The 25,820-nt window shown below is 37.7% G+C and overlaps 2 protein-coding genes across 2 annotated transcripts; one reads left to right on the forward strand and one right to left on the reverse strand.

Moving 5' to 3' along the window:
• Window positions 1–500: 500 nt before the first annotated feature.
• Window positions 501–11,531, reverse strand: LOC110679632 (neuralized-like protein 4). Its single transcript, XM_021854969.1, has 5 exons — window positions 11,287–11,531; window positions 2,091–5,665; window positions 1,924–2,028; window positions 1,037–1,860; window positions 501–982 (listed from the first exon to the last, which is right to left on the reverse strand). The coding sequence occupies exons 1-5, from the start codon at window positions 11,437–11,439 to the stop codon at window positions 645–647; spliced, it is 4,995 nt and encodes a 1,664-aa protein (XP_021710661.1). The 5' UTR covers window positions 11,440–11,531; the 3' UTR covers window positions 501–644.
• Window positions 11,532–16,257: 4,726 nt separating this feature from the next.
• LOC5567890 lies at window positions 16,258–17,436 on the forward strand. The gene is made up of 2 exons (XM_001651878.2): window positions 16,258–16,916; window positions 16,976–17,436. Exons 1-2 carry the CDS (start codon window positions 16,369–16,371, stop codon window positions 17,415–17,417), a joined length of 990 nt encoding a protein of 329 aa, XP_001651928.1. The 5' UTR covers window positions 16,258–16,368; the 3' UTR covers window positions 17,418–17,436.
• Window positions 17,437–25,820: the final 8,384 nt, after the last annotated feature.

The raw sequence follows: 25,820 nt of genomic DNA on the forward strand, positions 1-25,820 counted from the left end.
ACGATCATTCGTTCAGAACTTTTAAGGCATTTTTTAGACAATCTTGCATCATACTATCCAGGGAAGCTATTGTTTTTTTTTTTCAATTATCTTAACAATTTACCAACGAAATTCCTTAAGACTTCCTCAAATTCATTTCTGGAGGAATTCATGAAAGAATCTCTGGAGTATTTTTGAAGATATCCACATAGAAATTTCTAGTTGAAGTTCGGAACGACAATGTTTTTTTTTTATTTTCTCTGAATTTTATGGTTGAATTCTTGAATTTGTTCTAATTGGGAACCTTCTAGGAAGTCGTCTAGAAATCCATTGAAAGAAATTACCTAGATAACCCAAACGTTTAAGGCAACTGTGAAATTATCCCAAAGACCAACGAAAATGGAATATATACAGCTCTTGCATGAATCCACGCTGCTGCATTCTAGTATTCAAGTAGTTAGTATGTGTCCGATGATCAGAGCTGAAACAAGGAATTGTCATACAGAAAATCTTGGCACAAGTTTTTCAAGCAAACTGTTTAGTACGAGTACAATTGCACACCATATTACGAATACATGAATATATCAGATATAAGCGATACTTTTAACCATAGCAAGCAGTCTAATATATCTCTTGAGAATGTGAAGTTTTTTTTTCCCGTCGGACTAAACCGGAGTAAGTAGGACCATCAGTGCCGTCAATACGCAGGCATCCGCCTCTTTGGTTGTCCAGTAACGTAATCCGTTGACATTCGTAGAAGATTCACTCGCTGTACCACCAGCTGCTGCTGATTCGTTAAAATCTATTGCCGACAACGATTGAGATCGAACGCGTACCTCGAAGGTAGCGCAAATGCGGTAGCAAACACTGTTTGCCATGTAACGGTGGAATGATGATCGTTGGGAGCGTTCACTCGAATCTGGTGACGATTGCAGTAGGATGTGCGTTCCGGGCACGAAATGATCACCGACCGTCGATCCATCCGGCAGGAATTGACAAGATTCTGGAAATGATAGACGTCAGTATACGCTGAAGACGAAGAACAATAAAAGCTTACCAATAGGCAATGGTTGACCGTGGTCCAAAACCGACCGGATTTTTTCCACTCGCGCATTGTAATATGCCGTAGTCCAAACTGAATCGTCTGCCGTGTTGACCGCGCAAGCACTACTAAGCGTTTGGTTGAGCTTGAACCTTACCCAGCCCTTGACCATTGAACTCTGCAGAGATGGAGCGCATCCTTCGCAGAAACAACCAAAACTGTCACCAGCGAAGAAAACTTCCGGCAGCATCAACGTGCGCTTGAATCCCATCACTAGCTTCAGATAGTCGCAATCCTTATTTTCGACGACGCTCAGCATGGACGACGAAGAAACAGAATTTGTGCGCGATGAACGCATGTGATCATCGGCAAATTCAACGATTGTGGCCCGACGGCTCGCCGCCGTGCTGGTTCCCGTAGTCGATTGCAATGGCGGAGGTTGATGCTCTGGAGCTGTTGAACAAGAAGCCTGCAATGGTAGCCCTAGCTTGGCACGATTGTTCGCAATCGTATTGCTATCCTCCTCCGGTTCAGACTCATTTAGTTGAATACTGAAGTCTATGTTGCTGTCCACGTCTTCCAGATAGTTTGGATCGGTATTGTTGTCTTGGGCTGTTTGAGCAATCGTCGACGTATTGACAGTTGCATTTGCCTGGCCATTGCTGTTGGCGCTGGAACGATAATCTTCAAAGCCCTCGTCACAGTTGGTGGATTGGGAGAGCTCGCCTCCACGATTACTGTCGAAACTGCCCTGAAGTGCATTGAACCGATGTGTACTTTGGCTTCGTTGAATGTTGAGATTCGTGGAATGTTGTAACTGTAGAGAGTCCCGTAGACAACTGGAATTACAAACCATAATTGAGGATTACTACCTGTTTAAAAATATAGCGCCATAGTTTTACCAAGAATTGGATAAATCGTGATTTCGCGCCTCATTTGCCGTACGATTTTTGATTGAAATGTTCATCAATAGGTTCTCCGAAACACTGTCCATTACTGATCGACTCCTGGAATAGAAAAGTCCCATATTACACCCAAATCAATAGTCAATCCACCAAATAAAACTCACATAGCTGATGGTCCTGGATTCGATGCGCAAACCGCCGCTGCATCCGTTTCCTTTTCGTGCACTTCCAGGTCAGCTTTCTCACACTGAGGAATATTTTCGACTTCGTTTTGCAAACCTCCGGAAACACCGGTGGCTACCGCGCCTGCAGGCATTGCGGCCAACTCCTCGTTGATCGGACTTCCGCTCTTTGCGTCTCCATTCACGATAGAAATCTTTTCGCATTTGCCGTACACATCGAATACCGGATAAATGTGGTGCGGTAGTCCGACGGCTAAATCATCCAGCTGGGTCTGACCGAAGGCGATGCTCAAATTTCCCGCGTGGTTCAATGTCATGGTGATAATTGTTCCTACCTGAATTTGTTCAAAGATTTCCGCGTATTTGGATTGAGTCTTATTGCCGTTGATGTTTATGTAATCGTGAGTGGCAATCCAGCAAGGTCTCCGGAACAGAATGGCCGATGTTGGAAATGGGAACTGATGGGTTCCTGGACATACACCCAGAGCACCAACGGCTATGGTTCCCTTCCATTTGGGGTTCACTTGCGTGATTTTGATACTTATGCTGTGTCCCTTGCAAAGAGGCTTGGAGAGACAGACAACTCCTTGGTGGTAAGATTGAACCCTTGAAGCAGACTTTTTGTCATCAAAGAGTTGGATGTTTTTACCATGACATTCGGAAAATTCAAACGATAGGCTGTCGGAATCGATCGATTCCAGCATCGAATCTTGCTTGTTTAGGGGATCCAGTCCAAGCTCGAGTGAGTCCTGAAGTCTAAGGCTGCATGGCCTAAGAGGAGACGACGGTCCTTGTGATGAAATTACCTGAACGGCCATTGTGGAACCCATAAGCTCAACTACTGAGAATATATCTTCCGAGACATTCTGGAAACAAATATTCATGTCCTCTGAATTTAGTAGGATCTTCAGAGTACGCGATGCCGTTAATTCTATAGCAATGCGATCGCCAACCCTCAGCCAGTCCAAAGAAGCTAAAGATTTTTGCAACAGATTCGAATTGTAACGCACTTCGTTTCCGCTAACGTACCAAACGTTGGCCGGAATGCGTTTCATACTTATTGGAATGTTTTTACGAACATGCTCATCCGAGAGATTCAAATCAGTCACTCCGATTTTCAAACTGCCGGCGTAAAGAGGATTTACCTCGGTGATTTTTATTTCGAAGGTCTCTCCCACGACAAGTGGCCGTTCCGAGAAGACCAAACAGTGTGAAAGAGCTGAGTTTGTACAACGTGATGCTAATGTCCAGTTTTGCATGAGCGTGACGTTCCCGGAAATGCATGACCAACGATGTTTTGCCTCAAGAGCGGGTTGAATAACCGAAGTGGCTTGCAAGCTCTGTGAATTTTCACTGATCGCATACGGTGCCCGAATGTCCGGGTGTGGCGTGGTAATGCTGACCTGAGCACACTGGCCATACAAATCAATGACTGCGTACAAGTTCGGAGCCTTACATTCGTAGTACGGTCCTTGATCAACGCCGTTGATGAAGAAATGTATGTTATCCGAGTTACGCATAACTCCCACTCGCGAGCCAGCGGTTAAGGTATCCAAATCAAACGGAAGATCATTCCTAATTGTCACTCCGTTGCGCATCAGTGTAGTTCCAGAGATCATAATTGTATCGTGCTCCAGGTCAGTGGCCGTGCTCGGTAAACTCAGCTCATCGGGACGAATTCCAGTCACTCCAATCTCTATGCTGCCATTCCATTGATCTACCACAGTTTCCAGGACAATTTCGAACAATTCCCGCTGACGGAGAGGTCGATTGCTAAATACGATTGAGTCATTGAACTCAGCCAAAGCTTTTGGGCGACAGGCCGTCAATCCACCGTTTGATATTCGAGCGTTTTTACCGTGCACTGAATGGAACTTTAGTTTTGGTTCGCTACTGAACAGAGTAGTGTTGGAGATAGTTGAATTGCCAGTGTCCGGTGTTCCGCACTCTGAAGTATCAACGATGCTTGCTTGAGCAGCTTGGCCGTACAAGTCGATTACGCCATAAACCTTCTCCGGGACATTTGAAGCTGCTGGCCCCTGGTCTACGCCGTTGACCCAAAAGTGTAATGTTCCGTCATCTTTCCGGACGACTCCTACGCGATCGCCAACCTGCAAACGATCCAAGTTCTGCCCATACTGCTCGATCACTGTCATACCATTGTGCATCACCCCGTTGCCTGTCATCATCCACGTTCCAGAGCGAACATTCGTCATGGTAAATGGGAAATCTAGCTCTGTTGGGCTGTGCGTGGTCACTCCCATTTCCACAGAGCCAGCCCATTTGGTGACGACTCTTTCCAGTCGAACCTGAAACATTTCATTGGGTCTTAAGGGGCGCCTAGTCAGTACAACTCCATTGTTGAAATCATCCGAAGCATTCGGACGTAACGCCGTTCGTCCACTGTGAGTAACACTTGCATGAGATCCACACATGGGATGGAAAAGCAATCGATCCGATTGACTGAAATCAACTTCAGGACTGGCTGGAATTAATTCCTGTTCAGAAACGGGTAAACTCATAAGATTGTTTCGCCTGGTAACAAGATTCTGTTGTTCACGTTCGTCGCGATCCACGATCGTGACTTTGATTGTCATGCCGTAGAGATCGATCACACCCCAAAGGGTTTGTGCCACTCTTGTTGCCGCCACTCCCTGGTCTCGGCCGTTAATGTAATAGTGAAGATTTCCGTTCGATTTACGCATCATTCCTACGCGATCACCTTCTCGCAACTCATCCAGATTGAACTCTCCGTACTCTCTTCGAGTTCCTTTGCCGTTAGTAAGAATGCCACAGCCGGACATCATGATGGTTCCGCTCCGCAGATTGGTCATGGTAGCAGGAAACTGTAACGCTGCTGGACAATGCGTTGTCACTCCAACCTCTATCGATCCGGACCATTTGTCTACCAATCGATCGATTCTAATTTCAAACAGTTCGTTATCCCGCAAAGGCCGATGAGTCATCACTACTCCATTATTGAATTCATCCAAGGGGCGTCGCCTTTCTGCTGTCCGGCAATTTGCACTCAGTTTGACCAGCGATCCACATCGAGTATGGAAACGTAACTTGTCGTTGGGATCCATCGGATCCGATCCAGCGCCGGATCCAGAGGGCCCTCCCCCGTTGGCATTGGCACTGACCGACATTTCCACCGACATTGCTATATCGATGTTCTGGGAAATCTGCGTATTTTCATTGCTGTACTCAAGGCTGTCCGATGGGCAAATCGATACTTGCACGCATTTGCCGTACAAATTGACCAGAGCGTATACATTTTTCGGTATGTCCACCGCGGCCACACCTTGCGATTCTCCGTTGACGTAGAAAATCAGTTCCCCCTGGGCCGTGCGAACAACTCCCACTCGATCGCCTTCCCCCAATTTATCCAAATCCGACCCGTAGTATTCCATCAGCGAGAGTCCATCCTTCAGAACGGATATGCCGGACATTACCCACGTTCCACTGCGGAGCTTTGTGGCACATGGGGGTAATTCCGTTGCCTCCGGGTTGACCGTTGTCACCCCAATTTCGATGCTTCCGCTCCAGGCATGGATCTAAATTTTAGAAAAATGATTATCTCAATTGAACAAATATCCCAAAGGTAAAGTGACCAGATGTATGTTGATGCAAAGCGGGACAAAATTCCACATATTGGTGAAAAACAGCAATACCTTCATGTTCGACAGTAGAATATATGTCATAAGCTTAGCTTAGCTTAGCTTAGACTGACTACACATATCAATGGTTGCTATTCCGTGATTGACCGAAGTCAGTGAAAATGCACAAAGAATCAACTAGAAGTTCAGCTGGGATTGGCCATAATCTTCTTCAGTGTGCATAATTCAGTGCCTCTATTTATACAAGGTCAATAACGGCGCCGGCCACGTCCTTGCAGTCAGGTGGGATTGAGGGAAGGAATGTTAGTGTGTAACCTTTGCTATTTGGAGACCGTGTTTGCCTCTGCATCTCCACAAAGGTTACTGGGAGGGATGTTTGTTAATGGGGAGGATCGTTGGGTTAAAGGATTCACATTGATAAGCGATTAGACCATGATAAACAATGATTTGTGAGATATATACATGCTTATACGCAAATATAATATTTTCATTTGATATGAACAATTTCTATGTAGAGGAAAATTATGCCGACACTTGAGGTGACGAACCATTCAAAGTTTGTTGAACAAATACCTAAATGTAACATTCCTACAGCTGTCAGTACGAAAGCATGTGTTATTATATTTTACTCATTTGAAAAGAAACAAAAGACTCAATTGGTTGGGACATCATAGAACACTCTTATTCTTATGCCGACACTTACAGTGGCGAACCATCCAAAGTTTGTTGAATGAAGTGAACCAGTACAAGTCTACACTTGTAGTGTCGAACCATTCAAAGTTTTTTTTAATTACAAAAATAAAGGTATATAAGGGGTGTTCTGAAAAATCATGAATCAATCAGAGTTTGTGTCGACACTCACAGTGACGAACCATCCATAGTTTGTTGAAACATCATATTTACATCCCACCATTGTAACGATTAAATGTGCAGTCATACATATTTTATAGATTAGAAATAGTAGCATGAAACGAGCTCACCAATTGATCCGTTATCCTTGACTGAGCAGCCACAATCCACTTTCAGCTTCACTCGTTTGCTCGGCTAGCACTCAGAAAAATAAAAATAAAAAAATAGGCGCGCGACCCGAAAAAAAACACGGACGACAGCTCGGGCTTTCTTGACGCACTGCCCAGGAGCAAGCGTCAAGGTCGTCGAAAGATCAAAATGAACGAACCGATCGCGGCACTTTTTAACTTACTCCAACCGAACTCACCGATCACGCCACTTTTTCACTTACTAGACCGACGCGCGACATGTTTGATCCTGCCCTCGTCGCTCGCTCCGGTAAAAGCAAGCGTCAAGGTCGAAAGATCAAACAGAACTCTCGACAGTAGAATATATGTCATAAAGTGAAAAACATTTGAGCAAAGATACAAAAAAATATTTCAACTAGTTTTAAATCTCAATATTTCCTTAGAAGCAATGAACTCACCTACGTTAGTCATACACAGCAGGAGCGAGGTAAGATTAGCAGTGACAGGTTGTATAAATAGTTTGGGTTGGCGATATCTTCGTACTTCGAAAGTATTGAAGCTCTGAATTTACTTGAATCATGAAGAATTCACAAAAGTAATTTTTTAATGCATCATGGGCAAGATACACAGAATTTCACAGAATCTTCTGATATATATTACGAAGAATTTTAAATATAAAGAAATTCTGATGAAAATTGTTGGTTACTGACTAAATTGTTGGATGGATTATAAAAAAAATCAAAGAGCATTTTCACAAAGTTCTTCACAGGACTTTCAGATGGTTTTGAGCAATGTTCTGATGAAATGCTGACCATAATTTTCTAATCTAATGATCCTTCGAGAAATATTACAACACAAAATTCTGAAGAGGGTTTTAATCTTAAGCAGACTTTCAAAATTAATTTTGACGCTTATATTGAGCTGATCGGTAATCCAATCTGCATGGTTTTAAATTAGTTACGCATTGTAAAGATGGATAAATTATGGGTGAAATTTTGAAAAAAAAAAAATCCCCGTGCTTGGGTGGAATTCGAATCCAGGACTCTTATATGCTAGACGACTAATCTACCGAGCCACTTGGTGACCCAATAACTTAGAAGTTTACAAGTTTCGAGTTCAAATTTCCATAGGTCACGCAGAATTTTCAGATAATTTTAAAGCAGTAGATTGTACAAAACATCAGAGATACAAATTTAATTAGAAAAAATACGACTCACAGGTGCTTGAAAGTGTGAGTAAAAATATCATTTTCGAATAATTCCAATATTCAGTATGTATAAAAAATACACAATTATCGTTTTAATTCTGCAGAGCGTTCTTTTACCATTACAATCTTCATTTGTATGGACAAATCCAGTATTATTTTTCTTGAAATTCCTCTGCACTATCAAATTTGTGTCAATTTTAGATTATTGAGCATGAAAAGACAATGTTTTAACAACGTACATCAATGATTTAATCTTTTCTGTTGCAAACTTATAGGCATTTAATCGACATCATTAGCAGTTCGTACATTTGCTCCAAACTGAATAACTATTTCAACTTTACGGCTGTCGCGTTGTTTCCACCACCAGAGTTGCTACGCCGTGTCGATACTGTGTATGACAAGCGAGGTTTATACTTATAAGTAAATGAAAACCTAGAAATAAGTAAATGAAAACCGAATTTAGTACTATCCCATTTAATTTAAATAGAGTTTGTATCCATAAGCGTATTTTGATTAGTCGACATTACACTGAAGACGGCCCTACACGGATACAAACTTTAGTGGAATTCAATGGTATAGTACTGAATTCGGTTTTCATTTACTTACTATTCGAAGACAAACGGTAGTTGCAAAAGATGCAGTTGAGTGAAATACGTCCTCTTGTATGAAAAAAGTGATAAATATAGGAATCAAAAAGTAGGTATCCAAATAGACACACACAAATCTAAATTCTGCATCAGATATTACTATATTATATTATTAGATGTTCATTTACAGAGTTGCTGTTGACAGACTTCTTAAGAAATCCCTCCAACAGTTTTAAATACCTTCAATTTTTTTAATTTCAATTATTTTCATTTTTACCTTAGCAATTACAATTAGTGTTTAGAGTTTAAAATGACATTTTGTGTTAATGAATCAGAAGCAACTACATATTTGGAAGGAAGGAAAAGCACAAAAAAACCTTCGAACTTGCTTAGAAAAAAGACAGAAAAAAAGCTTAAATCTTATATCACATTAATATATGCGGCCAGCTCTTGTAAAAGAGGATTTACTAATGACGACCAACTGTCCAGGAATTTAGGCATCAATCTCCGAATCATCGATCCGCTCTACACCGGAAAGTCGGTGTACCTCGTTAGTCGGATGAAAAGGGCTTAAATCAAGAATCATCTTGAGCAAACGATTTTGCTTAACTTGAACTTTTTTTTCCTGTGTGCACAGTCGTACCAAGCAGGAAGGCCATACGCAACCGTTGGCCTGAGAACGGTTTAGTATAACAGGATCTTGATAGGAGTGTCTTTTTACATTTTGACGTCCTTATCGTATTTTTGGAGGCAACCGTGACAACCAAACTTTAGCTTCTGAACTAGGGTTTAACCAAGATAGGAAGCTTCGCATTATTTTCAGGACCGACATCGGAAAATTAGCCAGCAACATTATATGCAAGATCGCTTCAGGCCATACTGAATCGTATGCTTTCTCTAGGAGGATTATGCTTGATGATTTTCCTTGCTGGAAAATACGTTTTACCTCCTTCACTAGCCGCACGATTTGATGGCTGGTAGAATGTCCTTTATGAAACCCATATTGTTCATGAGGAAGCAAACAAACCGTCTCCAGGTGTTTCTCGATACGCATCAAAATGACGCGCTCGAAAAGTTTGCTCAAAGTAGGCAACAAGCTGATTGGTCTGTAGTTAGAAGGTCCTTATTCGCTTCCGGAATGGCGACAACTATAGCGTGTTTCCAGTCAGCGGGAAAGTAGCATAGTTTGAGGCAAGCGGAGAAAATTTTAGTGAGAACTACATATCATTTTCGTGGAATGCGTTTTTAAAGCATGTTTTTGATACCATCATGACCAGGCGCTTTTCTGGGTTTAAAATTTCGAATGATTGTGGCAATTTCCTTGGGACGAACTAACCAGGAGTTATCGGCCACAGACTGAAAAAGGTCGATCTGTTCGACAGAACGCGCAACAGTCAACAGTTTCCCTGTCGGCTTGATTGATGTGAGCAAGCACGATACTTTCAGCAAGCAGTTTGGCCTTCTCCTTAGGATAAGCGTGTATCCACTGCGCAGTGGAGGGCTGTAGTTAGTTGTTTTCTTAAAAGCTTTCGAGATGCGCCAAAGTTTATTACCGCCTCGATCCATTGTAGCTAACGTGTGAGAAAACTTGCTGAACCGTGCGTTCGCGCATTCTCTACGAATGAATTCAATCTGGACTTTTTCTAAGGATAACCATAAAAATACTCTCAGAGAATGTATCAGGAATTCCTTCAGAATGTTCCAAATCCTCTAAGAATTTCTACAATAATGCTAACATCGTTTCCCCTAGGACCTCCTCCAAGATTCCCGCACATAACATCTTCAAGAATTCAACCGTATTTTCTAATTTAAGAAGGAACATCTTATGAAACTTGTTGAAGTTCTGAAGTTGAAGCCTTTGATGAACTCTCACAAGGTTCTCTGAAAAAACTCTTGGACTCTTTTTTTATGGGATGAATTACTGGAATGATTTCTTTGGTATGCTGGAGCGTAGCCTTTAATGAACTTTTGAAGAAGTCATGGAGATTTCACTTGAGAAATCTGCCTTAGAATGAAGATGATTTCCTCTAATATATTCTGAAGTATTTTCTTTGAGCGTATATGTAGATGAAATCTTAGAGGAAATTATATGAAAAGCTTGGAAGGAAAATTGAGTGAATTGACGCAGGAATTCTTGTAGGTTTTTCTGAATTCCCAAACCAATTGCTTCCAAAACTCAAAATAAACCGTTTTGGATTTTCTTAAAAGAAATCATGTAGGAATCTTCGGCAAATCTCCTTTAGTAATAAATGGTGAAAGCGATGGAAGAATTAGTTAAATATATCTGGAAGAAACCTTGAGATAATTTCTGACAGCATTTTTACGGTAATCCTTGTGAAAATTACAAGAACGGAAACAATTGTGCTCAAATATTTCATGGAGCAAAATGTTAAGAATGAACAGGAATTTCTGGAGAGATCTATGGAGGAGCCCTTGAAAACATGCCAGAAAAAAATATCGGTAGAAATCACTAGAATTCCTAAGGCTTTTTGTCAAGAAATCTGAGAAGCAATCTTGAAGAACTTGTAAATTACTCGCGTAATAGTCTCTGAAGGTTTCACTGGAATTAAATTTGGCAGCAGGATTCACTGCGACCATAATCAAGAAAAAAGTGACTTCGGAGACCATCTAAGGTAAAAAGAGACTTTAGAGACCTTCCGGTAAAAATAGACTTTTCAGAGACTTGCTACCAGCCCTGGACAAATGAATCAAACACGGGACTGTCCTGCGAAATGCAGGACGTCTGATCACTTTACCCATAAAGGAAAAATCGATACGCTGGCTTACCTTCTCGTCAATCCGCACTTCAAACAGGACATCATCCTGCAGAGGCTCGGCGCTCAGCACCAGCCCGTGGTTGAACTCGCTGATGTTCCGCATGGCCGTTCGGTTGTTATTGGCCAGCGTAATTCGCTTACCACAACGCCGATGGAACGACATTGCTTCCAACGAAAGACTTTCCCCACGAAAATACACGAAAATCACTCCGTCGTCTTGCACAAACAAAAACAGCGCACCGCGGAGTTGATAAATCTAGCGTAACATTTGAAAAGGGCCTATCTGCAAAACGTAAACATTGAGAAATTCTCAATTGAAGATTCCGTACCATATTTATAATTCCTATTTTAAACCCATTCGCATTTTTACTAGTTTCATACCTGTGTTCGACACACATTAAAGTCTGTTGCGTGGCCCATTATGTTTCTAATCTCAAATAACACAACAACTCGTAAAAATTGTTGAATTCAAACATCATCGGCAGATAGGCCCTTTTATGAATCTTCAAACCAGTTAGGCCCTTTCAATTAGGCCCTTTGATTGAACATGGTTTCAGTTAGGCCCTTTTATAATTTGCTAATTTTATTGATTTTTGAATTGGTTTGCATAAATGTTGAACAAAATTTAGCGATTATGTGAAAAAACACTATATAATAGCTAAATATTGGAAATTTTCGGTTGAACATTCAGTACCATATTGATTATGCCTATTTCAAACCCATTCGCTTTTTACTAGTTTCATACTTGGGGAAGATCCAAAAATGACGTCCATTTTCGGGATTTCTAGAACCCTTCTAGCGTGACAAAGGACGCTTTTTCTAATACCCAATCCATGCACTGTCACATTTTCGTTTATCCCCCCATCGGAGGAGGCCCCAATTGATGGACGTCATTTTCGGATAACCCCTTGTGTTCGACACTCATAATGGTCTATTACGTGGCTCACAACAATTTAAATTTGAAATAGCACAACAACTTGTAAAAATAGTTCAATTCAAACATCATCCGCAGATAGGCCCCTTTTACGAATTTTCTAACCAGTTAGGCCCTTTTTGAATTTGCTAATTTCATTGATTATTGAAGTGATTTGCATAATTCTTCGACAACATTTAATGATTATGTGAGAAAACAACACAATATCATACAAATATATTAAATATTGGAAACTATTCTATACAAAATCAGCAACATATTGATTATTGATATTTCAAACCCATTCACTTTTTTTTACTAGTTTTATACTTGTGTTAGACACTCATTATGGTTTATTACGTGGCCCAGAACGTTAGTAATCTCAAATAGCATAACGACTCGTGAAAATGGTTGCATTCAAATATCATCAGCAGTTAGGCCCTTCAATGAATCTTCAAACCAGTTAGGCCCTTTCAGTTAGGCCCTTCGATTGGACATGGTTTCAGTTAGGCCCCTCCAGTTAGGCCCTTTTATTAAACATAGCTCCAGTTAGGCCCTTTTGGAATTTGTTGATTTTATTGCTTATTGAGGTGATTTTCATAGTTTTCAAATAAAATAAAGCGAGAGAAAAACAATGTAATAGCTAAATGTTGGATATTCTCGGTTGAAGGTTCAGTACCTTATTGATTATATCTATTTCAAACCCATTCACTTTTTTACTTGTTTTATACTTGAGGGCCTTCCTTAGCCGAGCAGTTTAAGTCCGCGGCTACAAAACAAAGCCATTCTGAAGGTATCTGAGTTCCATTCCCGGTCGGTCCAGGTTTTTTCGTAATGGAAATTTCCTTTACTTTCCTGAATATAGAGTACCTTCGTACTTGTCACACGATATACGAATGCGAAAATGGCAACTTGTCAAAAAAATCTCTCAGTTTATAACTGTGAAAGTACTCATTGAACACAAAGCTTAGAAGCAGGCTCTGTCCCAGTGAGGACGTAATGCCAAGAAGAAGTATAAGAAGAATTCTTGCAGGGCTGTTATAAAAATAAACGAATTTGTTTTTGTGAAAATCGCGACTTTTAGAACTCGATCCACAACTAGAGACAACTAATAAAAATTATTCAAAATGTTTAATGTAATTGATTTGTTTTCAGGATAAAAATCAGTTTTTCAACTAACTTCGCATTAAGATTATGATAAAACTAGTAAAAAAGAGAATGGGCTTGAAATAGGAATCAATATAGTACTGAATCTTCAATAAAGAATTTTTATTAATCAATGTTGATTTTCTCACATACCTAATCGATTGATTTTGATCTAAAACTTTGAAAATCACTTCAATAATCAATAAAATTAACAAATTCCAAAAGGGCCTAACTGGAACTAAGTTTAATAAAAGGGCCTAACTGGAGGGGCCTAACTGAAACCATGTTCAATCGAAGGACCTAACTGAAAGGGCCTAACTAGTTTGCAGACTCGTAAAAGGGCCTATCTGCCGATGATGTTTGAATTCAACCATTTTCACGAATTGTTTTGTTATTTAGGATTTAAAACGTTATGGGCCACCTAGTAGACTATTATGAGTGTCGAACACAAGTATAAAACTAGTAAATAGGAGAAAGGGTTTGAAATATGAATAATCAATATACTGAATCTTCAATAAAGAATTTTCAATATTCAATGTTGATTTTCTCACATAATCGATTGATTTTGTTCTAAAACTTTGAAAATCTATTCAATAATCAATAAAATTAACAAATTCCAAAAGGGCCTAACTGGAACAATGTGAAATAAAAGGGCCTAACTGGAGGGGCCTAACTGAAACCATGTTCAATTAAAGGGCCTAATTGAAAGGGCCTAACTGGTTTGAAGACTCGTAAAAGGGCCTATCTGCCGATGATGTTTGAATTCAACATTTTTTACTAGTTTTTATGTTATGTTAGATTTAAAACGTTACGTGGCCCAGTAATAGACTATGAGTGTCGAACAAAAGTTCAAAACTATTAGATAGCAATGAGTTCAAAATAGTAACAATCAATATGTTACAGAATTTTCAATCGAGCATTTCTCAATTTTTACGTTATGCTGATAAACCCTTTTCAAATATTTCACAAGGTTCTATTATGTGAGAAAAACACTATACAATGGCTAAATATTGAAAAATATGGAGGAAAATTAGAAATGCACGGAAGGGCCAATCTGATTTTGATGGAAATTTTCAGTTAGGCCCTTTTATGGCCAGTTAGGCCCTCTTAGTTTTATCATTTTCAGATAGGCCCTTTTAAATTTGAATAAAATTACCATTAATAATGCATTTTGCATGCCCGTAAGAGTATGTAGGAGTAATTTACGTAAAAAATGATACGAATAATGAATAATCAAGTTTGTTTACATTTTGCAGTTAGGCCCTTTTCAAATGTTACGCTAGAAATTTCGTCTGACAGGACGAAGCGAATGAAAATTTTTGACAGCCACCGCGATTGGATCGATAAAAACAAAACACCAAAAATAAACAGTTACGTTTTGTTTACTGTTATGCGCTGGCCGCTCTGAGCCTGGCTTTGGTAGTGTGCGTTTCATCACGGGTACGCGTCGCGACGTCTCAACAGCTGATTACCGTTGCGATTAGTTTTATGAATGAAAAATGCACTTCGTATAGCGTACGCACGAATGTTTACAAACTATCGAAGGATTGTAATCATTGTTGTGTTTCAACTTTTTCTTCTTCGAATTATCAGGTGAATTTTCAATAAGATCATCAGCTAGGTGACCAGCTAGGAGGGCACGTGAATGTCTGAACCATGATATTTTCCACGAACATGCGTTGGTTTGTTTGCTAGAAACCAATGAATGAGCAACATGTGTAAACTGCCCTCATCCATGGTCTTTTCAAGCAAATGCGTAGCGAGGATTTCCATTAGAGGGGAGAGCACGAACCTCCTCAAATGCATTTTTAGAAGATTAGAAAAAGTCTGAAAATTTGGATGTTGACGATTTGGCCCTGGACAAGATCAATCTGTGGAAATCTTCATTTCTACAGCGTTTGTTTCAATAAGAACTCAAGAGCAAAGAGTGCTCTTGGTAGGATTCCTCCAAGTAATCTGTTAAGAAATTCTCAATGTTTTCATCTCAGGTTTTCTGTTGAAATTTTTCCAGAAACTTGAGATCCTTATAGGTTAGACATCCTCAAGATAGCCTATCAAAGATATTGCGTAAAAAAGAAAAAGAAATATTTCATGGGTTTCATTCCTCCTCGAAGATTACTCTAGGAGTTTTCAAATTATTTCATCAAGTATTCGTTTGAGAATTGCATCAATGAAATAATCAGCAGATACCTTAAGCCTTCTCCTATTGAATTACCTTAGACATCAAACCCGGAATGTATCCAGGGTTTTTGTCTATTTTTCAGGAATCAATTCAAGTTATTTCAATAATATCTCACAAAATTATTTTTTTCTTGAGATATCCTCAAGATTACTCCTGAAAATCAATTAAATACATGTGCTTTACTAGCTTAGTTTAAGGTGAAGATGAATCGAAGCCAAACCTCAAATTTTCAAGAACACAAATCTGGAGAAGCAAACATCCGTTTAATCTGAAAACTTAATCGATTGGTCACTAGCTGGTGGGGACCAATCGATTAAGTTTTCAGCTCAAACGGGTGTTCGGACCCGCTTAAAAAAAACAAAAACAAAAAAGTGAGGTCTCTGCCGGCTAAAAAGATTATCACAGGCAGCATTGAATATACCCTAAGGAAAATAAAAAATATATAAAATTATCAGTTTCATTGAAAAATACGTTGATTCATGTTGCCAAAAGTCCTGCTTTTACTTTCGGGGACACCCTATACATTCAGGATATGTAGAACCTAGTTAACCCTAAACAACCCAATTTTGATATTTTTTTTGTGAACAGTGTGAATATTGCGGAAACCAATAAAAAATCATTAAAAAATTATCAATCGTAGTGATTTTTTTATTCGTTAGCCAAGAGACGTCTACGCAGCTGCACCCCTCTAAATACGCCCATGTTTACAAGTACAACTCTAGCCACAAACAAAGTGCATAGCTCAGCATTGTTTAATCGTTCATAAAAAAAAACTTACATACAAAGTTGTCGCACTCATCCAGTCATCGGATGCACCTCCGTGGCGCGGCACAGTATTGCATCGCACTGTCATGGTTTCACTCAACGCATTTATTTGTACCCTTCTTTACTCATCCTGCTTCGTTCTCAGTTGGGACCTCTCGCCCTTGGGCATCCATAATTTCACCATCAAACACGTGTCGTTGTACAAATCGCGTGCCTTCATTACAATCGAAGGTTCCAATGTGAGTCTGGTGGAGGCTTCGTGGCCGGAGAACAAACTGGGAACCCGACCTCGCGTTTTGTGTGAACATGACCCGAACGAGCTGCGCGAGTGTTGCGATCAGTTGAACCATGTGATCTACACGGATATCGATTCCGGTGCACGACTGTGGATTTTGGATCGTGGTGATCGCGAAGGGTTCTGCAGCCCGAAATTGATCGTTCGTAGTTTGATGCTAGTGACCAACAAGGAAATTCGGTATGAGTTTGGCACATCGAGCAATACGTTCCACTCGGTAGTGGTCGATCCGATCAAGGCATCTGATGGGGACACCCGCGCGTTTGTGACTATGCTGGATACCGACTATCTTTTGCTATTCTCGCTTTTCAAGCAGACTTTTGGGAAACTTAAATTTGAGTACGTAGGTTTAGATATCCAACAATTGTCGACCTTTAATGCTATGATTTCATTTACAGAAGAAAAGATCTGTCCCCAATAAGTCCCATTTCGCTTTCGGAGATCGCTATCAACCAGAATCACCTGTACATCTCGGACGGTCTAACTGGCCGATTATTTCTTCTGCCGGTGAAAACCATTCGGCAATTGTCGTTCCCCGAGGATGAAGTGCAAAAGATGGTACTGAAAACCAGTGTAACTTATCTGGGCCGGTTGCTAGGTCGTGCCAAAGGATTGAAGTTAGATCTTTGGGACAATCTGTACTACATCATCCCCCGGGACGGAGCGATCGTCAAATGGAAGCCGTGTCACACTTTGAAAGCGGAGAATCATTTGGTGATTTTTCAACGGGAAATCAACGTCAGTCAAATAATTTTGGGCGTGGGGAACAAGGCTTGGGTCATTGCAAGTGAGTTTGCTTCTGACGAGAGCAAGCGACACTGTTTGAGAATCAATAAATGACCAGTTTTGTGTAATTGTAGTTTATTTGTCATACGTGCGCCTATCAATTTTACTTTACGTTAGGTTGAGGGAAAAATCATAATTTAAAATTACTGGGGAAAACAAATCGAATTACACTCTGGTTTGTCATGGCCAAGTGACGCAGTACGAACGGATACTGTCGTATCGGTCGTATCATTACGGTTCATCTTGATTGTGAATCGATGAAGTATTCCTTTAAAGGCCAGTCGTGTTCAGAATTATAGTAGTGAATGTCGGTTTTCATACAAAATGAAAAAAATGACGTACTGTAACGTTGTTTACCTATGAGCAACCGGCATGAAATTTCGAAAGAAAACTACAAATATGTTCAAATTTATTATCACAAAATCTAAAATTTTTCGAAGCACTTGTTAAAAAGTTAATAAAAAAGATTCGAAAAATTTTGTGATATCGATATTGATCATATTTTCAGTCCTGGGTCCTGGCAAAATTTTATGTCAATTGCTCATAGAGAAACCAAGTTACAGCATGACAAAGTTGAGCATTTTGTAAGAAATTCGGCAGGATGTACTATTATTATAAACACAACTGTAAATCGAGAACTTTCGTCCTGGGGGTTTCTCCGAAAAAATAAATTGCAAAGGGCTAGAAGCGACTGAATTTCTCAAAAATAGGAACATAATGCCTGAAAAACCAAACAGGTACCAAAAAATAAAAAGACATCTAACAGGCAATATGAGCTACCCCGGATTGGATGTCAAAAATAGTGTTTCAATGTCTAGTGTCATCATGATCTGCTAGAGCTAGAGGATTCTTCACAATAAAAACCGTAAGAATATTCCTTTCAACACTCGAAATATTTACAAAAATGTACAAATTTGCCAAAAAAAATCCAAACATAACAATGTTCTACATTATGATTCGTATGATCATGAAACATCGAAAAACACGAAGTCTTTTTTACGTCGTTTTTTTTTAAATAACGTGGTTTATTTTTACGCGGAACGTTGACCGACGTAAAAAAACCTTAGTGTATTGTTCATATAAAAATCATACGATTGAATGAGGTGTCTCATACTCTGCCCCGTTGTCTGGCTCATTATGTCCCATATGGTTGGTAAACACGCAAATACAACATGGTGTTCAATCGTTGCAAAAAAAAATCAAGTATATATTATCATTATTTATCGACATAACATGAAAGACATAGTTCAAGCCACTTGCAATTGAACGATCGTTTTTGCTGTTTTTTTATGCATTCCATGACGTTTCCTTTAAAGACCCATAAGGCCCCGATCACCCCTATAAACCAGGAAATAAGATATTTCAAGAGGTTTTTAAAATAATCCGACCAGACTCTAATGGTACTTCTAACAGTTTTTCGAAATTCCTTGTAACATTACGATGTTTGTAATTTTCATCATTTTTGCCAGTAATTTTATCAGAAATTAATTCAGGTATCACTCCTTGTTACACGATTATGCGAAGAATTAATCCTAAGTCCTCAAGGAATTCATGTATGGTCTTGTTTTCAACCTTCAATCAACTAGATTGTGAGAATTCTAGTATGGGACAAAATTAAAATTTTCGCTCCACTCTATTTTTTTGGATTCAATTATAACAACTTGATAGAAAATAAATTTCTCATTATTGGAAACATTTGTGATTGTATGTATACCAATGATCCTGATCGATTTATTAGATTATTTCTTTGCACTCTATAAATTTTAATTTCAACTGAAAAACTTCAATTTATCTATCTATCTATCTTATGAACATTTGATTTGTGAAGAAAATGGCAAGAAAATTATTTTGTGTACATTTTTGGGAGGCAAATATATCTGCCGAGTATATTTGATGACGTACGTGATAGATTGGTCCAAGTACATCAGTGATTCCCAAAGTGGGCGAATTCGCCCCCCTGGGGGCGATTTTCAGGTCTAGGGGGGGCAAAAATTTGAAAATTGGAATTCGGGGGCGAAAATACTAGAAGGTGGCAAAAGTAGAAAAAAACTGATAACAAAGATTGACTGGACTTTGATGATGATAATTGGATTTCGGCTTTCAGTCACGAATTAAGCGTTGATTATTTTAAATAATGATTTAAAATAATCAACGCTTAATTCGTGACTGAAAGTAGAAGAAACTGAAAACTACGATTCATTTGGAGAAGAGGCTCGATTTAATAGTAGATTATACTCTAAAAATCTGAAGATATCACATCTGATTCTTCCTCTCTATTTGTTTGTACCTTTTGATTTTTTTTAAGATAGACAAAACTTGGACACACGATGTCGAAGACGATATATGTTTGTAAAAGCAGCCGGTTTTATAAGCTTTAGTGTTAAATCTCGCTATGAATTATGATTTGGTAACCGAAATTTTCCGAAAACATAACGTATTCAGAACTATGTTATATATTTGTAGCCAGAAGGAGCATTAGAAGTGTTTTTAAAGTTATCAATTTCATTTAATTATTAAACATTTTTAGATATTGGTTCAAATATCTAAATTAAATAAATAAATGTTTTATTTATAAAAGAGCTTTAGAATTGGCAAGCTAGTGTTATGATTATTAGCATCTGGGTCCTCACAGGCAAAGTTTTCGACAAAATTTGCTACTAACTTATTTAACTATTAAAAAAATCAGAAGATTTTGTTAGCAAAAAATAGGTGCCAACGTTGAAACTAAAATTACCGACTAAAAATATATTTGAAGAATAATTCTTTCTTCGATAATAATAATTCGATAATAATAATTAATTATTATCGGATTAACACATCCTGCTATTGAGAAAAAAATAACAAAAAACCTTTTTTATTTTACATTGCAGTTAACAAAGCAATGGATTTTTCTTTTATTTATCAATGTTTTTTTTTTTAAGTTTTCGGCGCTCTCAAAATTTTCAAATATTTTGAAAATAAAAAATAATCATTCAAATTAATAAGTTTCTAAATTTAGATAGTATTCCAAATTTATTTAGTGCAGTGAAAACTGGGACAGTAGCAAGGATAGTAGCCTGCAATACACTTAGGTTAGGTTAGCAAACATTACAAATTACTTACCAGTTTATCATTTCAATATGTTAACATTTAAATATGATAGTATTAATTTGATTGCATAATAAGCTTCAAAGTCACATATGTTTAATATTTTTACATAAATAATCTTGATAAATTAACCAATCTTCGATGACTTATGATAATTTATTGATTTGAATTACAGCAGTAGAGCGTCTAATACAAATATTACAAAAACATGTCAGGGTGGCGATTTCAAAAATATATAGACCTCAAGGGAGCGAAAGTCAAAAAAGTTGGAGAAACAGTGAAGCACATGCTATAATTTAGTCATTTTTTCAACTTTGCTGCTGTTAACATAATCCTTAACTTTTATTGGTTGAAAAGCAGCCATAATCAACTACTTTTTAGCAAGGATTCGTTCATAAGCTAAGTAAAAATTAGAAATCTAGGTTGAACCGATTAAAAAATACATAAAACTTCATTTTCCTAATTTTTTACTTGGCCAAGTTAAGTATGTAATGATATAACAGAGGCATCTGTTTGAGCCTTCCAATATAACATTTTATGGGTGGTATCTGGACAACCTCCAAGTAAAGATAACTAACTTGTGAAGAAATATGATACGGCCGGAATTGTTAAATGTCTTTGTTTCTATACAAAATGCAATCGCTTTAGTTTAAAATAGATATTTAGTAGAAATTTTCTAAAAAGAATCATACCAACCCTGCTGTTTTTTTTTTAACGAGGATTGAATCATTGGTAACGTATTGAAACAAGTGTTCAAAATCGAGTAGAAACATAGAAAACCTGACCGTTTTAAAATTTGGTAGTTCAGTAAAAGAAGTAAGAATTGATATACACACTTAAATTATTTCACCGACCTCAGTAAAACTTTTCGCCGAGAACCCAACAGCTGAGCGTTCGGTAATTTTCAATGCCGAATCTCAGTACTTATTTTACCGAGATTTCGGCAAACCAATTTTTTTGCCGAGATCTCGGCGAACGTTACCGAGATTCGGTAAACGTTTACCGAAATCTCGGTAAAAATTTTACCGAGAATCGTCAAATTATTACCGAGATATCAGCTGTTGGGTTCTCGGCGAATCCGTTTAAGTGTGTATACTTATAGACTATAAAATAATTAAGCAATCTGTACTATGAACATATTTTTAGGTTGTAATATCACAAAAATACAGCATAAAAGACTAAAGAAATCTAAAAATAAAAAAGCAGCATTAAATGCCCAGACCAGAGACCATCAATGAGAAAAAATGAGAAAAAAAAGTTCGAATCCTTTTGAATTGTTGCCAAAAAATTGCTAACTGAAGCGTGGTGTTATTGAGAGAATGTAAATAATGTAAATAAATGAATGATCGATTAGGCTAAGGTTTTTTAGCACGGAAGATACGTGCCGTGTACAAAAAAAAATTGTGTTAATTTCGGACCGTAAAAATTCCGAAATCGTGTAAAAACCCGTTTTAATTCTGGAATCCGTGTAAAAAATGTTAATTTCGAAACCGTGTGAAAAAATCCGTGCAAAAAAACATGTAAACAACTTTAGTGTACGTTGGAAACAAATGAGGCATAAGCTTGATTTATTTCGATTTAAAATCTATGATATACCAGATCTGCACAAAAATTTATGATTCTCATATAAGAATTTCCTGCATGTGTTAATATAAAAGAGTCCAGCTGGGCTTCTGATGTTGCCTCACATCAAGTAAGGCCTCTTTTATAGCTAAAGTATTTCTGAACATATTGTTTAGAAAGTGAAATTGATTGAAACACTTCGGATCAATGTAAAATTTTACCTTTTAAAATAAAATAGCATCTACAAATGAGGAACTCAAACCCAAAGGAGTGTTAGTGACATTTGTGTTGTTTTTGAGTTCTTCTTCTTCTTGGCATTAACGACCTCACTGGGACAAGAGCCTGCTTCTCAGCTTAGTGTTTTTATGAGCACTTCCACAGTTATTAACTGAGAGCTTTCTTTGCCAAAGTTGCCATTTTTGCATTCGTATATCGTGTGGCAGGTACGATGATACTCTATGCCCAAGGAAGTCAAGGAAATTTCCATTACGAAAAGATCCTGGACCGCACGGGAATTGAACTCAGACACCTTCAGCATGGCTTTGCTCTATAGCCGTGGACTCTAACCACTCGGCTAAGGAAGGCCCCGTGTTTTTGAGTTTAATATACTCAAAATTTATACTTTTTAAAAGTTTTCCAACGGTTTTTTAAGGTGATTGTTTCTACCAACAGAAAAAATAACATAATTCGTAGAAATTCGAAGGCTTGTTTTATTTTTGTTTCCATATAATGTGTATTCAACGGACTTCTAAGATCATCTTTCTACTGTGAGATTTAAACAAGCATGCTTTGAATTCATCTCAATTAGTTTGACTTATTTGACGTTTGAGCGGTGCCAAATTCACTATCGTTGAACGATTGTAAATCTCACCTATTGTCGAACAGCCCGTGTATTGTTTATGGCTTGTTCAACAATTAACGAGCTCTTTAGCCGTTTAAGAATTGGCAAACTACCGTATATAACTATATTTGTTTCATTTTAGTTTTTTTATGAAGAAAAATATCGCCCAATCCCTACTCTCCAGCAACCCCGCTTTCATTGATACAATAATCATATTCTTGTTTTTGATAAATCATCATAAGAAGTTTTCTTTAGTTACTTTAAGATCCTATGAAAATACAAATCGTTCTTGAGCGTTAGTTTGATAAGAGAAATTTGATAAAAGTGGAATTGAATTCTCATCTCCCCGTTGGGTGAATTGTTATGAATTCACTGTAAAAACAATTTAACATTTAATTTAATATAAAAAGTGTAATTTAACATGTGTTTTTGAATAATCTCAAATTTGAATACCATGTGCACAAACATGAAGTACTTTATCAAACCTGAATCCATTTCGTTAAACAGGTGTATTAAATAAGGGAAAAATATTAGAGTAAAACTAAAAAGATCATTTGAAGAGAAATACATACTTGGTCAAACGGGTCAAGAGCATCCCTCGAGTCCTGTCAAACATAATTGTTCATTTACGTTCGATAAATTATCAAGGTTAACTCGATTTATTTTAATAATACTCATCATTCAAGGATCGAATCCTATGGACCTATGCACGAGTTCATTATCTGACGTTTTAGCGGTGCCGTGTTATTTATGTTACCATGGAAACTAGTGCATCGGTCCATAGGATGATCCATAGTGAATGATTCAATGCATGCCTGGATTGAAATATAATGAGTTCACGCATTGAATCTTGTCCTGTAAGTTTTCAATCTCAGCAGCTCTTGGAAAGACTTTTTTGAAGACGGTATTCACACCGTAAATATGTAATTCACGATTATAAATCTTTGAGCAGTTTAAGGCTCTAGAATCCATCATTCAATCATCGAGAATGGAAAACCAGTTTTATTGCTCAAATTTAAAGAAACCCTCATGAAAATCTATCAGTGCATTAGGGACAACAAGTGTACCCGGATAAAAAATACAATACAAAAACAATATAACGTATTGAAACAGTACCATTCAATATATTGGAAATACAATACAGTATATTGTAGAATGACAATACAATTACAGTACAATATATTGTTTTGAACAGTTCACTGTATGGTATATGAGATTTTTGCAATATAATGTATGGGTGGTTAAGTATCGTAACAATACAAATATAGATATTTTCTCATAAAAACATTTTGAAAATACAATACGATATATTGTTCATGTATTGTCTTGATAAGCAATTCGTGTATTGTTGTACAATACAAAAACAATTCAACGAACTGTATCATGGTTGCATTGGTCGTTACAGCTAATGTCAAGTGACTTCTAAAAAACTACTTATTTTTACTTTTTGAACATTTTTCACCCAACATTTCTTGCTTTCTGAACTTGTTTTGTTTATTTCTTTCAGCAAAGCTACATAGAAAAAAGCAACAGTTGTTTTACGCGAAAATAGGAATTCGACCAAAATTGTAAGGTATAAAACCAATTGAAAACAATACAGTGTTCTGTTACAATATATTATATTGTTTTTGAATTGTAAATCCATACAAGAATAATGTTGCTTCGACATTCAATAACAATACGCTGTATTATATCCAATACGTTATATTGTATATGATACGTTTTTATCCGGGTAATGCAATGATAGATTTTCATGAACACTGCTTCGAATTCAAGCAAAAAAACTGTTTTTTTTTTAATTTGTAAGAAGATGATGGTTATTTTCCTCTTAATGGAATACCTATAAATAAACGAAAACCCAAATTTAGTACTATACTATACCATTTGATTCCGCTAGAGTTTGTATTTTTTGACAGATACGCGTGTTTCGACCTCAACTGTAAGGCCGTCTTCAGTGTCGTGTACTAGACTCGAACTGAAGAAATCCATCGCATGCACAAATTATATATTTAAACTGGGTATAGTCATAATTCCCTTCCTTCTTTTCTCAAATTTGTAAAAGTAGACGGATTTAGATGTATTTCTTAGGTGTCTGGATTTCGATCTCGCACGATACATGTCATGGAAGAGAGCAATAATGTCGATGTGCACTTAAGGACATATAGGATGGAATCCCTGTCATGGCAGTGAAGATGGCTTCCTCACGCATACAAACACATTTGCTAGCGATTCACTTTTTTTCTCGAAATATTTCACTTACCTACAAGTAATTACTTCCAAATTGCTAACGGGACATTAGAACACTGTAACCTTACCATTTTCATAGTTTGTTATCTAGTAACTAGTCAAAATTTCACAAACCGTGGTAATTTTCAAAACGCACGAAACACTTTCCTACGTTTGTTTACACTTATTGACCCACGAACGAAGGGCACTTTTCGTCTAAATTCATCATTTTCGGTACACGTAGAGCATCCATCACAGTTTACTTTCACTACTTGTTCGTTAAAAAACACCTTCTAATTGATTTCTTATGGAAACAACATAAAATTTTACAGAACGGTGCTTAAAACAATCGTCCGATCACAACTTTTCGCTTTTTTTATTTTTCTAATTTCAAGTCAGCTGCTCGTTTGCAGTGTTGTCAGGAGTGTTGAAAGTTATGACGACATCATCCAATATTATTCAACTGGAATGAAAATGACTCAAATTGATGCAATGATGACTGGCAACGATGTCTTATTCATCATATGTTCACTATTACCAGCAAATAAGAGATTATTTTCTGTGTACAACTACTTGTGCACAGAAATTTGTGGATTCCACGGAGTTTCACCTTAAAAGTGTTAATCGATTATAAACGTTTGTAGGCACCCCTATTTTTGTCAATCCCAGAAAAGAGAAACATCACAAAATCCTCTCTTTTCACAGCTCTTTTCTCATATTTTATAGTGTTCACCAACACT

This window comes from Aedes aegypti, chromosome 3, assembly GCF_002204515.2.
Source record: "Aedes aegypti strain LVP_AGWG chromosome 3, AaegL5.0 Primary Assembly, whole genome shotgun sequence".
Taxonomy (NCBI): domain Eukaryota; kingdom Metazoa; phylum Arthropoda; class Insecta; order Diptera; family Culicidae; genus Aedes; species Aedes aegypti.

Bases quoted from the DNA above. Each gene is read 5' to 3' on its own strand.
- LOC5567890 (XM_001651878.2), top strand. From the start codon at position 16,369: ATGGTTTCACTCAACGCATTTATTTGTACCCTTCTTTACTCATCCTGC. The intron at 16,917-16,975 runs GTACGTAGGTTT...TTTCATTTACAG, and splicing joins TTTGGGAAACTTAAATTTGA to AAGAAAAGATCTGTCCCCAA.
- LOC110679632 (XM_021854969.1), bottom strand. From the start codon at position 11,439: ATGTCGTTCCATCGGCGTTGTGGTAAGCGAATTACGCTGGCCAATAAC. The intron at 2,029-2,090 runs GTGAGTTTTATT...TTTCTATTCCAG, and splicing joins AATCCAGGACCATCAGCTAT to GAGTCGATCAGTAATGGACA. The intron at 983-1,036 runs GTAAGCTTTTAT...TATCATTTCCAG, and splicing joins CGGTCAACCATTGCCTATTG to AATCTTGTCAATTCCTGCCG.